The following is a 17085-nucleotide window of genomic DNA, read 5'->3' on the forward strand; positions in this document are numbered from 1 at the left end:
GTGTTGCAGAACTAGAGTACTACACATGATCAATCGGGCTAGCCAGGTTAAGGTTCTTGAGCTGATCTGGAGACCATATGAAGTGCGGAGGTCTGTAGCACTATGCTCCTCAGGAACTGTTGATCTCACTTTAGGGAGTTCTTTTATGTGGCCTATCAAATTGTGGCTGTGGCTGTTTCCATTATTGGATACCTTTCAGAACCATTTGCAGTCTGCATACCATGGAAATGATTGAAACACCTAAAGCCAGTGATTGAGAAGAATGTTTGAATTTGCTTGGGAATACTGCATTTATTGCAAGCAAAGGGGTTGGGGGGGTGGGGACAAATATGAATGGAAACAAAAATATATGAATGGAAAATTAGACCTGGAAGTGCCAATATTTGATGCAGAATGAATTATTGCTTTCATTCTGTGTAGTTCTGTTATTAATCTTGTGGGTCTCTGTCTATGGAACAGACCCAGCGCGACACACAGCTGCCTCTGAAAGATTTTCTGCGTCTCCTACGTTATTAAAAAGCTGCCGTTGGCATAAAAAACGAAGAGCAGCACAAAGAAATTTAGTACTCAGAGCTTTCCCTCTTTGTGTTAGAAAAGCGATGTGCGAGCTGAGAATAGTGAAATAAATAAAAGGTCAGTCATTCACCCATTCATGCACACATCCACACCCTGATGGTGGTGAGCTATGTTAGTAGCCACAGCTGCCCTGGAGGAGACAGACAGAGGGGAGACCGCACAGTACCACGTGCTAATGCTAAATCTCACTGCAGAAAATGTAAATAATTTAATAGCAATAAAATTGGAACTCTGAAAGATGTGCAAATCACTCAGTTCTTCCTTAGCAGGACCCCTACTCTAAAAATAAAAATATGCTATATAGCTCTTTAAAAAAAATACAAGACTTTTGTCTTTTTCATGTAATTGGGCTAAATCAGTTTTATCTAAACTAAGTAATCTAATAGAAATTATTATTGAAAAATTAGGGAGAACATTGGCAACGGGTCCGACGAGCAAAGCTGAACTGGAGATTTCTAGTAAGCAAATGTTGTGAGAATCATCACTGATCTGGTTAAACACTGTTACTCTTTATGTTGTCATGAAGCAACTTAAGGATTCTGCAGGGTTTCCATGATAAAAATCTTACAGAATTTGCCAAGTTTTTAAAATTGCTTGAATTTAACCTCAAGTATTCAACTACAGAGATTCCATGCCCTTATTATTTTCTCAAACAATGATGAAGCCAAAATGCCACGGAGGAAACACGTGACCTTAGAAAAGAAACTAGCACTGCTCAGCTATCCAGGGAGGGTAACTGGCCCATCTCCAAGCTAGATGTGCTTCAGTGTTTCACAGCGAGCATGATTGTGCACACCTGGAGACATTAAGGCAGTCACCAGTCTACCAAGGAGGGGACATCCCAGCAAATCCATCCTACGGTCAGAACCTTAGTCACTGTTCAGAGAAATGACAAAAAACAAGAGCTCCATTTCAGACTACATGCCTCAGTTAGACGGTACTCGTTACCCCATCGTTACCTCCTCATTACCCCCTGGTTACCCCCTGTATACTACACGATGCAGGACGCACGATCAAGCTGAAACTCGGCCCGATCCAAGTAATTCTCGCACGACTTAACATTTAACCAGCTTTAAGCAGGTTAAATGTTGGCAAACAGGACAGTAAAAACTTAACAAGGTTGGAAAGGAAACAAATTCTCTTTTCTCTTAAAGAATATGTCTAGCACAAACGGCATTTGTAAAAATGGAATACAAATGAGCCACAAAACACCTTGAGCAATGTCCTTTGGACTAAGACGAGAAACAAACAAAAATGCAGCATGTTAACAGATAAAAACCCATATCAATATTAAAATACGTTGGAGGGGAGACAATATGGGATTGTTTTGCAGCTACACAACCTTGGGACCTTGCTATTGTCAAGTCGACCATGAATTCTCCTGTTTACCAAATTATTGGACAGTTAAAGGTGACGCTATCTAACGAGTCAACCATGGCTATAAACCGGAACGACGGGTTGAAGATTTTAATCGCAGCAGCGATCTGCAACAGCAAAGAATGAAGCCAAGTCCTTTAATTAGGGCTGCACAGTAGATGGTCATATATCGTCATTGCTGCTTGGAATGAAGTTTTGGTTATATTATATATCAAATTTTAGTAATTCGTGTTATATGCCAATAATATGTTCATTGTGCTGGAGTGAGTCTCACGGCTGTAGATGTCCATACCTGACACAGACGACTATGTCAGTTACTAAAGACCACAGTGTAATAACAGGTAATGTTAATGAGAGAGAGAGATGTACAGAAAAACAGGACATATTGCAACTGATGTCGTCATCACATAGTTACCAATTATTCTGGCCATTCTGTAATTTTTTTGTAATACCCTGCGGTCCAAAGTTAGGGAGTTACAAGACTATTTAGAGACTTAAAAAAACAAATAAGAGCTTTGAAATGAAGTCTAAAATGGACCTGCAACCAGTGCAGAGTGGATAAGATGGAAGTTATATGCTCTCTCCAGCATGTTCCAGGTAAAAGCCGTTCAGCAGTGTTTTGTGCCAACTGAAGGCGTGATAAGGATGAGTTACTAACTCCAAAGCATGAAGAATTACAGTAATCCAGTCGAGATGTAACAAAGGCATAAACTATAGTTTCGGAGTCATCTTTCAACAAGATGCTTTTTTTTTAAATTTAACAAGAAAAGTTTTACAGAATCCTCGGTTTTCTAGGATATAATGGCTTGGTGTCATATCGCGTGCTGTGAAATAACATTAGGCTCCTACGTAAGGATTATGAGATTTCTCCTGATTTGGTGTTTTATGCAGCAAGATTATAAGGTTCTGGGTAAGTTCATCTGTCATTTGACTGGCAGGACAGTCATCAGCAGTTTTAATAACGAAACAAAGATTTGAAGAACGCATTCAGTTAAAATCTCTTCTGTTTTAGCTGTCATCTGGGAAGATTAGGTGGAACTCCTCAATGCGCACACTGAAGCTGCCGCGTGTGTATTGCTGGACGCTGTATTAAATACTCCAAGGCAATGGTGTTTTTCATATGCTTCTGAGTATAGCATGTTATTCCCCTTCCTGGCTGGCCTCTAAATGGAAGCCAGACTCTCATCTCATTGCATCTTTATGAAACACGTATCACGAAGCGGTGGGAGTGTAGAGGCAGGCTTTCTCCTCAACGCTTTCCTGTGCCGGTGTGCAAATTTCTCCTCGGCTGGGAGAAGCCGGCATTAGTTTTGACCTCAAATGTGTGTGGAAGGCGGGCTCAATGATCTTCAGTGTGTGGGAGTGATCTTTGACACACAAAGGCATTAACATTCCAGCTGCCACGTCGTGTCAACCCGTCTGGGCTCAGTGGCTGCAGCAGCCCTGCCGGCTGTGCATCTGTCTCAGTTTGACTGCATCCACAGGCCGCTGCTCACCGTTCAGGGTCAGAGAAGGGACTCCCCATGTCCCCCGTATGTGTGGGAATGCCACTTGTTTGTTGGAGGTACAGTTAGGCTGCAGCTGTGTGTGTGTGGCTGTTTGGAGCACTCTGAGCGCAGCCTGCATCCACACGCAATCCCCCTAGCTGTGGTCCAATCGAGTGTAAAAACAAAAAAATGAGAACCAGAGAAATCACTCATTTTTTTCCTTCCTATTATGAACCCAGAGACACACAGGCATGAAACAACAGGGTGGGAGCGATCTTGCCAATGTCACTTCTCTTCCAGAGGATTGTGAAACTGGTGCACCTAGTGAGAGCTGCTGAAAATCCTGTTCTACTGTGTAAGGAATCTTATTTCTCACCGTGATTTATTTGTTTGTTTTCCACAGAACCTTCGCTCAAAAGTGGAGCTGACTGTGTCGGATCACCCTGAGGACATCGGCCTGTCCTTCACTGCCACCTGCCAGGATGGAAAGCCGCTGCCAGGCTTCCGGAAGTGTGAGGACTTGAAGACTGGAGACACCGTGAGTCCCGTTTTTTTCCAAGCCTCCCACCTGCACTCAACTCATATTCTAAACGTTTGGTTACGGTTGGCCTTAGAAAAACCTCTAAGTGATCTTCCAGCCTGGCAGTGCGTTCACCGGTTTGTGCTTTTGGCTTAAACTTAATCGGTGGCTTTCTGCAGTCACTGTCGGTTTTTGCTATATAGCTCTTTAAAAAAAATACAAGACTTTTGTCTTTTTCATGTAATTGGGCTAAATCTGTTTTATCTAAACTAAGTAATCTAAAAGAAATTATTATTGTAACTTGATTCTTTTAGTAAGCCATGTAGCTTTTTATAATCTCAGGTTTTGGACAGGCTTAATGTAGCCTCAGTGATGGCTGACTGGCTGGAATGTCACTGATTGGAGTGTATGGTAGCAGGTTAAAGTTGATGGAGGGACGGAGGATTCAGCCATCAGAAACGGACCTGATTGCAGAGTTTCCAAACGGTCTGGCTCCAGTCAGAGCTGGAGGCCGGGGCTCTCTACTGTTACTGAACAGAGGGAGCAGGGTATCTGATTAACTCAGTTTAATCTCTTCTCACTGCTCGCACAAGCAGAAACGTTATCATCCAGTAGAACTCACCCCTTCTGTTGTGGCTACATTGTAATCTTTCCTTCAGCCTTCAAACTCGCCTATCTGTCACTGAAACTAGCTTTTCTAGATCTTCTGGATTGGCATGTTGGAACAAGTTCCCTTTCACCGCCTTTTTGTGGTTTTGAATCTTTTAAACATCAACAGATCCTCTACATCCGTAAAAACAATTCAATTTAATTAGATTTTATTATTAATATAGCGCCAATTCATGAAACATGTCATCTCAAGGCACTTTACAAAGTCAAATTCAATCTTATTATGCAGATTTGTCAAACATTTCCTATATAAGGGAACCAGTTGATTGCATCAAAGTCCCGACAAGCAGCATTCACTCCTGAAGAAGTGTAGAGCTACAGGGAGAGTCATCTACATTGTCCATGGCTTTGCAGCAATCCCTCATACTGAGCAAGCATGAAGCGACAGTGGAAAGAAAAACTCCCCATTAACAGGAAGGAAAAACCTCTGCTGGAGGTTTTTCCTTTCCGTTAATGTTGTTTATCAGCTCCGGCTCCATCTTGGTGTTGCAGTGTCCCAATCCCGGTCCAAGTTAGGCTTCTTGAGGCTGAGAAATTGGGTGGGGAGAGTCAGAAACTGTCATTGCATTTTCATTTCTGGGGTTTAAAATGACCAGAAGTAACTAAAACATGAGCTTATACTGATTTGTTTGCACCTTGTCGTGCCCTAGCAGCGCAGTCTTCGTCCTAATGTCTGCTCCAGGGGCGAGTAATGAAGTTGTCAATTCTTTTTCTTTTCTTTTTTTTTTTTTTTTTTTTCTCTCTAAAGGTTGAAGTTATCTGATGATGCAGGGAAATGCAATCCCCTCGAGTTGTCCAAACTTGCATGCCTGTCACCTAGGAAGCTGTGGTAGTTCTTTCTTGTGTCTCCTGCTCTGTGTGTGCTGTAGCCAGGGGAGCTATGAGATAATTAATTTAACTCATTTCAGCAGGTCTACCTGCATTGAGAAAGAAAACCCTGTCTAAACCCCATTCCTTTTGGTGTGAAGACATTTTAGATGTTTGCTGATGCTGTGGTGAACACGACTGTCTGGGACAAAGGATGTCTCTTTGACTGTCTGACTTTTGACTCTCTGAAATCTCAGACCAGTTCATATATTTTGTTTCATACCATGGCCAGAATATATCGCATCACAATTTTCATTGTAATATTACGTGCTTTCATGCTGCATTAAGTTTGCCTCCAGTGCTCATTGGGTGAGAGGCGGGGTCCACCCATCCATCACAGGGCAACACATGGGGAAGACAATCACAGACACTCTCTCATAAGGGACCAATCATGTTTTTTGGACTGAGGGAGGAACCAGAGTACCCTAAGAAAACCCACCCAGACCTTCATGTTGCAAGGCAGCAGTGCTACCAACTGCACATCTGTACAGCCTCTCTGACAGCATATTGGAGTTAAAATGATAAAAGTACATGCTTAAGCAATACTTTAGTATATGTCTGTTTAACTTTAGTATCAATTAACTGGAACATTTCAATATTTAATGACTACACTTTTCAACATCTCAGGCAGTGTTTTGTCTGATACATTCATGCAGTTGCACAGTACATCACATCTTTCTGTAAAGTGACTGCTAGCTGTCTTTTTTCACTTGAACGTTTAAATAATTTCCGATGCCAAGGACTGTTTGCGGACTTTTAGCTTTTCGGGAGGTGCTGTTGGTGCATTGAACTTGAGCTTTATGTCTTGATTTGTGTCTGTGTTATGTGTGAATCTGTGTGAACTCTGTGTCTCGCCAAAATGTCCTCATGGTGACATGATTCATGATTCCTAAGAGCTTCTTAGATTAAATTGAAATCTTACTATGGTGAATATGCCCCACTTAAGTCACTCACAAATGATATCCTGGTTGCTGCAGTATTTATTTATTCCTGGATAGTGACTTTAGTTTAGTCGGGGACAGTAATTTGAGCAATGCCTAGATGGGCGCGCTGACAGGGTCAGACCCGGTCTGGGGATGTGCAACTTGGACCTAAACTTTTATCACAATGTTTTGCGGTATATATTGATATAACAATACAATTGATGGTGAAGTGTCTAAAAATCGCTTGCGTTCTTGTTTGGTGTCCGATTTTATGGCTATGCGTCAGCTGCATTACTTATTCATGGGACGCCACAGTACGTCATTCCTACTTGCACACTGATTTAGCAGAGTTTTTACACCAGATGCTCTTTGTGACATCACCAGGTTTCGAAGCCGCACCCACGTTTCAAGCACACAGAGTTTGCCTGCTACATCACCACAGAAGGACACATGTTGCCCTTAGAATCCATTGTTTGGGAAAACTCGTCTGCTTTGCTGATGACATTTCTGTCTGACCATGAATAAAAAATGCAAATAAATCTTTAAAGCCATTATTAGACTCTCTTGCTGATATAACGGCAGGGACAAACTCAAATTTCCTCCAGTTCAACAATATAAAAGAAGTCAAACATTGGAAAGTTAGACTTTTCCAATCTCATTCTGGAGCTTTTGTTTCTATCCAACCGCTCTTTTGGTTGGATAGGAATCCTGCCAGGAATCCTGGCATATTATTTGACATTCTCTTTAAATTCACACTTAGACGAGCTTTGTCCTGCTATGACTTCTTCCTAAAGACGAGCCTTATTTTCTTCCTGAAGACTTTGAAATATTGATCCGTATTTTACACCAGCTTGCTTAGATTATTGTAACTGCCTGAATGTGAGTTCTATCCATGTCCCTTACCGGTTGTACAAAATGCTGCCGCTCACCTACTAACAGGAACTAGAAAATGGGAGCGGATCACTTTAGTTCTGGTATTACTCCACTGGCTTTACAAATGCTACTTTTAAAAAGTAGCATTTGTAATCATATTTTGAAATAAATTGCCATTTTTTTAGGCTTTCATGGAACCTGTTGTTCCTGGAAAATGAGTAGGATAACAATTTTGTCATGAGCTGCACAATATATCAAATTGCTCTTGCCTTTGCAATAATGACATGTTCATAATCACAGTCATCTAGTATCAATATTATGGGATGCACAACATGTAAAGTTTTTATTACATGGTGTGCATGTAATTTAATGTAAATTAATCATGCTGTTGATTTTGGGCCTTTGCAGACTTCAGATGATGAATGGTTGGTGGTGAATGGTTCAAAACCTGAGGCTGGCATGTTATCTATAGCAGTTGTGTTGATCTCAGAAGGGATTTTGGTACATTTGTAAGGCTTAGGCGGTCACTTTATATTCTGTTCAACAACGCTACAGTCTGATAGTCTGTCTGTTGTTCATGCTGGCGAGGGCCAGTTTCTTCCATGCAGTCTCCCGGCGAGCTTTCACCATGAAGGAATCCTTCTTTCAGCCCCTCCTCTGGGCTGCTTTATTTTCCTGGGCTAGCTTTGGATGGGAAACAGTGATGAAGGAGCTGAGGGGGATTTGGTTTGGATGAATTGAAAGGGGCTCCTGGGTGATGGGCCTTGCTCATGTCTTTTATCCTGCTGGGTGCCGATGTTCTCCGTCTTTTCTTAGGAAACGGCCCGCTCCACTCCCCGGGTGTCAGTCAGTGCCTCGGTGGGAGCTGCCAGTTGAGCCTAATGCTGCATCTCAATGGTCTTACACAACGGCAGGCTGGACGAGGCCTGTGAAAGGGCTCGGCGTGAAAAGAATCCGCTGGCAGGAGGAGAAATGCTCTCTGGACTGAATGGAGTTGAGCTCCCATGAAAACCCAGGCAGTCCAACTGGTTTTCAGGCTGAATGGATTTGAGCTCCGTGTATTTTGTCCAAACAAATCTGTTTCATTTGAATTTAGTTATGCGTTGTTTTCTTTGACCAAGTCTCTGGTTTTGTCCCAGTTAATTGGATTTTAGGCTGTCATAAGAATTCCATCATCTGCGAAGATTAATCCATGGTAACCCCCATCTTATTTTTATGGCACGAGGTTCTTTAAACCATCCACTTCCTGTTACAGAAGCCCACCCCCAATCCCTCTTTCATCGGATCTTGGAATAACGTAGATTTCTCTCTGAGTCTTCCTGTGCATCAGATCATACATTCAGATGCACAGACAGATTTCCCTAACAAAGTCTCCTCTCCCCGCTTGCTGCTCTCTTGTCCCCTCCACTGTCCAACCCTGCTCTCTTATGCCCCCAACAGTGTCCACAACCTCACAGTTCTCTTTTGGAGCCACATGATTGTGTGGGCCAGTCTCCTCCTGACTCACATTTACAGTAAATTTAATTGTGTGCCTGATTAGCTTGTTAAGCTCCCCGCGTTTGGGCAGAGGGGGTTTCTCAGGGACATGTGACCAATCCTCTTCCTGTTTTCTGAATCGGCTCAGAATGTTTGCTCATCCCGGAAATGCCAATCTGTGCATCAAAGCGTCGGAGACAAACTGGAGCAAGTTTATTGAGAATTTTCCTTTGCACGGCAACTATCATGAATTGGTGCTGGTGTTTCACAGAGACAGTGAAGCAAAGCTAGATCCCAGCTGCTTGACTTGCAGATAAAACCAGATTGACTTGAATATCGTCAGCATAAAACTGAGCAGTGTCGAGTTACTGTCCAACAGGAGTAGAAAGTGTTTATTTTTTCTTTCCCTGTCTTTTAGTACATTGGAAGGCTCCATGCATCTGATTTCTAAAGGGTTACAGGACCCAACTAGATCAATTGATCAAAATACCTAAAGGCATGTGGACTTGATGATGATGATGATGCTGCAGTTGTTGATGACAGGAGGATGAGTAGGTAGCCTCATTCCTATGGTAATCTTTAGTGCTGAATGTATGAAAGGATTCTTGTCAAGGATTTATTTATCTTATTCCTTTTCCTATATATGTCTGTAATGTTTTATTTCTGTTCATGTACAGCACTTTGAATGTCTCATTACTGAAAAGTGCTATATAAGTAAGCTAACCTTAACTTACCTAGGTACTGGAAAGTAACTAAACAGGCATGATGCAGACGGACTTGAATAATAGATATCAGCTGATTATCGTAAAAAGCACTCTCTCGTTCCATTTTAATGTTTTATCACTCAATTTTCTGGTTCTTCCTTACTAGATCTTTAAAAATAACATAGTTATGTGTCATGGATGAGAAAAGTTGAAATGCTTACTGGAACAAAAAACAGGGTCGGTCAGGGTGCAGTGAGTACACAGCATCGACACTGGAGTTCATGGTTTAGCGCCCCGGGCATTACTCCTCCAACATTGTGCTTGGCCATTGGTATGATGTGCTCTAAACATGTTGGTAATTCTTTAGTTGCTTGGTTGTTTCATTGCATCTCTTTCAAAAAAAAAATCCAACCTGTTCAGGTTTTAATCTTGTATTGTAGGTTCCTGGTAGATTTTCCACGCCTTTCATGGTCTGCAACTGCCTGCATTTGTTAGTTTTTACCCCTTTTGTGAATTATCTTTCTGATGACCTAATGATAAACTTGAAATACTTTAAAAATGGACTTGGTGATCAACACAATTCTGAAACTCCTGCTTTTATATAGGTGCTTAAACATGATGGTCTGTTTTAATAAATCAAGTGTTTGATCAGGAACATCCGGCTTTTTCATTCCTATGGGACTATTTTCACCTAATGCATGTTGGCTTAGCTTTTCTTTTAAAAACCGGAATCTATTAGATGACTCCTATGATTTACCTCATGTTTAGGTCCTGATAAACCTTAGATGCCTGTCGTTATTTTATGGACACTTAAAAGGATAGAATTAAAAATATTTAAAACTTTCATCCACTAAAATCTGTATAAAAGTAGAGAATGTTTCCTAAATGCGGGTACTTCCAAACTGAATGCCATGACAAGACTGAAAGTGGCTTATTGCAAATTAGTGACTATGCTTGGCTTTGAAAATAATAGCAAACACAAATGCAGAATAAGATGCCTTATTCAGTGCTGACAGACCATAAGAAACTGTTGCCTTGGTCCATTTTAAGTAAATGCAGCCCTTATTTGAATGTCTTTAGGTGACATTAATAACATTTCTTTATTCAGACTCTTAAAGCAGAACATTTATTTCCCTCTGTCTGTTTTCCTCTTATTCTATCCCTTGTTAACCTACAGTTCAGTGGGGTTTAAACAGACTATGTGATGTCGATAGGAACACCCTCTAATTAGACTTGGACTCTGCTACTGTTATCTCATAACTCTGGTTTGGATCCAGAAAGCTAGAGCTTGGTGCCGGACCTGGGGAGCACATGTCTTGGCCCATTTTCTCTTTTATGTCTAAGATGACTTAGAAAACCTTATTGTCATTCTGTATGTACAGAGTGCATACAAAACGAAATTTCGTTGCATTCGGCTTACGACAGGGTAATGAGATTGCAGTTGGAACAAGGCTACTTTACAGTTTATATGATCTCTGTGGAAGAGCAGAATCATGCCAGGCTTGACTTTTCCTCTCAGGCCCTCCTTCCTCTGTGTAATCAAATGGGTGTTGGTTCTGTGTCCCAGTTTCAAAGCACCCAGGGCCACATCAACAGCCTGTGGTACACTCCTCCAGGCCTGGGTCACATATAGTTCACATCCACTGGCTGGCTACGTGTTCGTTGTATTGGATAACAGGGTGGATTCACTCTGCAGCTGCCCTCTCAGATCAACAGGGTGTCGCCCTCCTGCCATTTTTTCTCTCTAATGAATATTTGTCCTCTGGGTAGGTGTCCTTCAATGTGAGCGTGGAAGCGAGGAGCTGTCCCCCCCGCGGCACCGACCAGACCTTCACGATAAAGCCGGTGGGGTTTAAGGACCTTCTGGAGGTGACTGTGGACTATCAGTGTGACTGTGGCTGCAGCCAAACGGCACAGGTCAACAGCAGCATCTGCAGCTCCATCGGTACGGTCGCACCTTTTCATTAACTACCTACTGGCAAACAACCAGCTGCTGGCCTGTCGGCCCCATCCGGTGACACTTATTTCCACTGTACTTGCAACCTTGCTCTTAGTGTGGGAGGGTAAATGAAGAAATGTGAAGTTATTAAATTAAAAAGAAAATGTGTAGCTGTGTCTGAGTCTTGGTTAGGGCAATATAGAAAAAAAAGCATGTCGATGAAATGGAAATCATATTGATCTATGTTGATAATTATCAAAACGTTCAAAACATATATTTTAAGTGCAGTCATGGGCATTTTATGCTGTTGCTTAGTGACCTATTTTTAGATATAGAACACAGAATTCAAGGACTACTACCTTTTTACCAAAAACTGCAAGTTTTTAAAAAAGAAAAAAAAAGGTGCCCTTTGACCTATTTGAAAGGGGCGGACCTTGATGACAGAACGTTTCTGGGTCTGTGTTTGTGATTGGTTGGGAGGATGTAATGACTGTAGTATTAACCTACATGATATGCTAGAATGCAAAAAGGAAGGAAAACTGTTCTTATATTGAACTTTTTTTTTACCCTTTTTTTCTGTTGCACCACACGTCTATCAGTCAATTATATATTGTTATTGAATTATTGTCCGACCCTGGTCTTGGTCGAATAAAACCTGCCAAATTAATCCAGGGGTCGATATAATCTGTTCAGAGATTATAATCACACAAATGACCAGACATCTTCATCTCAATAAAACCTCACCATTTGAACTAAAATAAAGTTAACAGGAAAACCTTGTTACATAAACAGAAACTTGCTGTTCCTTCCTTTTTCTATAATTAGAATGCTTGACACAAAGATTCACAGAAAGCTAAACCACTGAAAACATCTTCTCCTTGCAACAGGAAACCGAAAGCTCAGAGGGTCCCGAAATGTACATGAATCACTAACATGGACGGTTCCTCTGAACACACTGAAGTGGCAGTAACAGCAGGCCAGCACAGAGCCAGGAGAGAGCATTAAGATGATGATGGTGACAGAGTAGGTTGTGTTGGGAAGTATTATCATCGATTTGGAGAGGGTCATTCTCTGAGTTCTGACTTGGATCTTATAGATGATGCGTGGAAGGATATGACGATTAGGGTGATGACAAGGAGGCCTTCTAACCTCAAAAACTTAAGAGTTCATCATCAGCCATGATACATCCTCCAACTGCCTGTGGAAACAGGTAAAAAGAAGGTTGTGATTGCTGCAATGCTAGCAAAGATGTTGAAATGAATTACTGAGACAGGTACAGTATGTTACATACCCTGCATACTGCCAGCTAGTAACCCTGCCTCTATTATCTAAGGACTACTCCCAAAGCTGCTGCAGTTGATGGTTACTTTCCTTGACATGATTATGGAGAGATTGCCACTTGTGGTTGTTTTTGGCCTAATAATAGTAATATAGATGCAGACCTATGCGTAAACTGGTTTTAAATACCTGTTTTTCAGCTGCTTGGCATTTTCAGTGCTTTACAATTTGGAGGAAAACACCGTGATTGAGCAAGACTGATAAGGTCAAGATCTGCAGGTTTTAACGCTGATCAGGAACCTTCTGGTCTGAGGAGGAAGCCTTGAAGATTAGGAGGCCTGATCGATGATAGATGATGTCTAAGAAATAATCTAGTTATCTGTTAACTTAAAATAAACTATTAAAAAAATCTTTTGTGTTTGAGAACTTCTGAGCTCGGCAGAAGGTGTGAAACTGTCCCAGCAGGCAGAACCTGAACCAGCGCAGAATGACTGGCTACTGATGGCCTAAAAGCTGACCGAACCCTTCACTCCGCAGGCACATACAACTGCGGCACCTGTCAGTGCGAGCCGGGCTACCTGGGCGCCCACTGCGAGTGCCAGGAGGGCGACGCCAGCAGCATGTACCTCAGCGCCTGCCGGGAAGCCGAAGGCAAGCAGGTCTGCAGCGGGCGGGGCGAGTGCAGCTGCAACCAGTGCCTCTGCTACGAGTCGGAGTTCGGGAAGATCTACGGAAGCTTCTGCGAGTGCGACGACTTCTCCTGCGCGAGGCATAAAGGCATCCTCTGTTCAGGTAGGGACGTCCTTCTTCCATAATTCAGATTTACCCTGAAGCTGATGCTGCAGGATGCGTCTCAGGGTTAGGATTTATGGAGAAGCCTTGGTGATGAAATGGTGGTTTGAACTGTGGCTCCTCAGAGACCTCCACTTCCTGGATCAACATCGAAGCCTCCCCTTACCGCTGTTTATTATTTGAACTTCTGTCCCGCACAGGTTCTCTTTGTATGTTAGTAGCCTGACCTTATCAGGACTGCTGGCCTTGCAGATAATACCTACATTTTGTCTCAATGCATTGCTGTGTTTTACTGTGATAGAGCAGCACAGAGTAGCACATAAAGCTGGATCGGGAAGGCAACTTTTACACAAGACTGTTTTTGAGCTCCCCCTGAGCTCATGGTGAATTAAAAGTAAAGGTTAGGATCTGTTTGCACTGCATTAGAGTAATCTAACACCTGATTGTGTATAACTGGATTAGAATCCTAGAATGTGCGTCTCCTAACAGGCCGGGGATCACGTTTACTGTAAAGTGGAAGTAAATAATGGTGTTCCTTAGGGATCCATGAAGATCACTTCACCTGCAGATTTTCTGCTTCAGCGCACCTTATTCAAGTAAAAAAAAAACCTTCTCGGACCTTGATGATCAGCTGGTCTTTCAGGTCTTTGACTCAGGTGTGCCGGAGCCTCTCCTCAACAAGTCAGGGTCGACTTCTTTCACACAGCGAGCATCTGCCATGCTTATAGTAAAATTATTCGTACCTGCCCAACTTCCTCACATTTTGTCACATTACAACCTCAAACCTCAGTGGATTTTTTTCCTGAAAGAGACGGTGGAAGCAAACTGATAATAACGATGTAAAAAATCTGCTGTGCGTTTGTTCCCTTGAGTAAATCCTTTCTTGAAGCACTTTACAATCCAGTGGCACCTGGAAGGGTTTTAAGGTATGTCTTCCACAGTTTTCCACATCTAGATGCTGAAATGGTTGCATCTAGACCACTCCGACTGAGCTCAATCTTCAAGTTTTACCACAGATTCTTACTGCTAATTAGGTCCTGGCTTTGGCTGGTCCATTCCTATAAATGATTCTGCTTTGATCTAAACCATCACATTGCAGCTCTGGCTGTATGAACAGGGCGGCTGTCCTGCTGGAACGATTTTCTAAAAAGCCATGATTGCAAAAAGCACAAATGATAGCCATCCTGCCTGCAGATTCTACCACTTGAGCTGTGGATCTTTCCAGCTCCTCCAGAGTTACTGTGGTCCTTCTGGCTACGTCTCCTATTAACGCTCTCTTTGTCCAGCCGTGTGGGTTTAGGTGGGCGGCCATGTGTTGGAAAGTACTCCATCCTCTCTCCATGTTCAGATGATGGACTGAACAGAGCTCTGGGACATTTTAGAACCTCACCCTGCTTTCATCTTTAACGTAACATTCTCCCTGACCCGTCTGCTGGGTTTCTTGGTCTGCATGAGACAAGAAACATAACACACCTCTAAGACCTTTGCAGAACAGCTGAGAACACTGTTGTTCAGAAAATGCATGTGCTGATGCCAACTGGAAGAACCTGCCCTCTCCCTGGCGGTCCTAGCTCCTGCCCACAGAGCAGCAGAAGTTGTGTGAAAAGAACTGTTTGGCTCGGAGGATGTGCATTGGACAGGCAGAGCGTTTTGTGTTCCCAGTACATCGGGTCCAGGACCGCGGTGAGAGACCTCCTGGCTCACCCCCCCGCCAACGGTTGCTCATGTGAAACCACAGAGAGGCCTTTGTGGCTGCAAGGCCAGCTCTGGCTTGATCCCAGGGCACAATACTCGCCTGTATTGTCAGGCCGAACAGAGTAGTTAGCGGTCGGAGCAGAACCGGGCAGCGAATGTACAGATGCTGATTGACTGATTCTGCCGATCACCCTATAAATGTTAGCAGTCCGCTACCTTCTGTCGCTTCTCTGTCCTCTCACCGTGCAGCACAATGTTTAAAACCCAAATAGACACCTGATCCACACCCTCCATCGCTACACTCTCACCTCCATCTTTTTCATTTTGCTGGAGTTTCCTGTCTAAAGCACGATATGTAAAACTCATTGATAGAAAATTTTGTCAGAGTGTGTGTAAACCCCCACCCCCCACTCAGTTTTTAATCTGTCATTTACCGCCTGACGAAGAGCCTGAAGCTGCTGGAGCTTATATTAAAGAGCAAATCGTTTCCTGTGAAATCCTTAGTATGAGGTCATGTTTTATAATACGAACGGCATTAAAATGGTGTTCCACCTGCCTTGAGAGGTCATTATCTTAGGAGCAGAGAAGCATCACACGATGTATATTAGAAAGCAGCCTCACAAAAGTTGTAACATTGAATGTAGCAGTCGACGCATTACTTGTTTTCGCTAATGTACATTGAAATATGTAATTTTCTTGACAGTTTCTAATCGATTAAAACTCTTATCTGAAGGGTTGTTCTAGATAGGAATGAAAACTACATTACATACAAATAGATTTATTCACAAAACTGAAAATTCAATTGACAATGAACAATTATAGTGAACCTTGTCCAGCTTAGAAATGCTGGTGGTGCCGTGCACCATAAAAGCATTTTGTGATACATGTGGTGCCATTAAAAGCTACACCGCTCACCTCAAGAGACAAGAAGGCTTTCCATTGGCTCAGTGGTTTTCAGAGGCTCAGCTGGGGCATCTGAGCTTGACGATAATAATCCTGTTGGGGTTTTTTAATCAATGGATGAAGAACAAACAGGTTGCTGGCTGTTACTTGGTGTAAATGTTGCACTGTGTCATCCATGGATGGGCCAGCTTCTGTCACAGAGAGTAGAGTATTATACAACCTGGCCTCGGTCCTAAACATCCTGCTGAGCCATTTTCTGGTGTGGTTTGATGTAACCAGGCCCCAGACATGTTAATCATCTTCTTTATTTAGTTACCAGTTAAACAAATTGTGACACATGGCAAGAGAATTCTGCCGACCGCAGCTACCCCACCCCCCCATGGGCCAATGTTCTCATACTCTAAATGTACATTAGAGCTGAGTTAGAGTGTCTAATTGGACAGGATGTGTTTTGACATTTTTGTCATGGTTTTTAAGTGTTTGGCCCACATGCAGATACAGACGGAGGCAGAAACAATTTTAAGATTTTTATTAAAGGCTCATATAACGGGGAAACACACAGCATGTGGGATAGGCGAGGTCTGAATGTCAGTGCTGGAACGACTGAGGGAAGAAAGGGAAATAATGTTACAGAGGATCGAACCAGGGGAAAATACCAGAAGCTGCGCCGCTTACCAATTAGTCGGGGAGAGTAAGTGACGAGGGAACTCTGTGACCGTAACTCGCTGATGGAAACAGGTGGCTGAGTGACTGGAGGGCTGACAGATGTAATGCTGGCAAGGGATCCAAAGCGAGGGAGGAGCAGATGGAAGAACTGGAGTGTTTTGGGTGAACCAGGTGAATTCAGGAAGGAGGGGTCTCACGCCCGGCTTGGTATCACCAAGGGAGTATGAGGGGAGATGCCAGAGTAAAATCTGAGCGGCGGGGATTCTGAGGAGCTGGTTCCTTGAGCACGACGTCAAGACAGGTGAGTAAATCCAAACACGACAAACTGGAGAACAACAGG

The 17085-nt window shown here is 42.8% G+C and overlaps 1 protein-coding gene across 1 annotated transcript in view; it reads left to right on the forward strand.

Moving 5' to 3' along the window:
- Nucleotides 1-17085, forward strand: part of itgb5 (integrin, beta 5) — a gene marked incomplete in the record, with an annotated part of 81906 nt that overhangs the window by 12081 nt on the left and 52740 nt on the right. The window contains 3 exon segments of the mRNA XM_036138812.1: nucleotides 3848-3978; nucleotides 11243-11417; nucleotides 13227-13481. Coding sequence (XP_035994705.1) covers nucleotides 3848-3978; nucleotides 11243-11417; nucleotides 13227-13481 — 561 coding nt within the window.

Source organism: Fundulus heteroclitus, chromosome 7 (assembly GCF_011125445.2).
Source record: "Fundulus heteroclitus isolate FHET01 chromosome 7, MU-UCD_Fhet_4.1, whole genome shotgun sequence".
Taxonomy (NCBI): Eukaryota; Metazoa; Chordata; class Actinopteri; order Cyprinodontiformes; family Fundulidae; genus Fundulus; species Fundulus heteroclitus.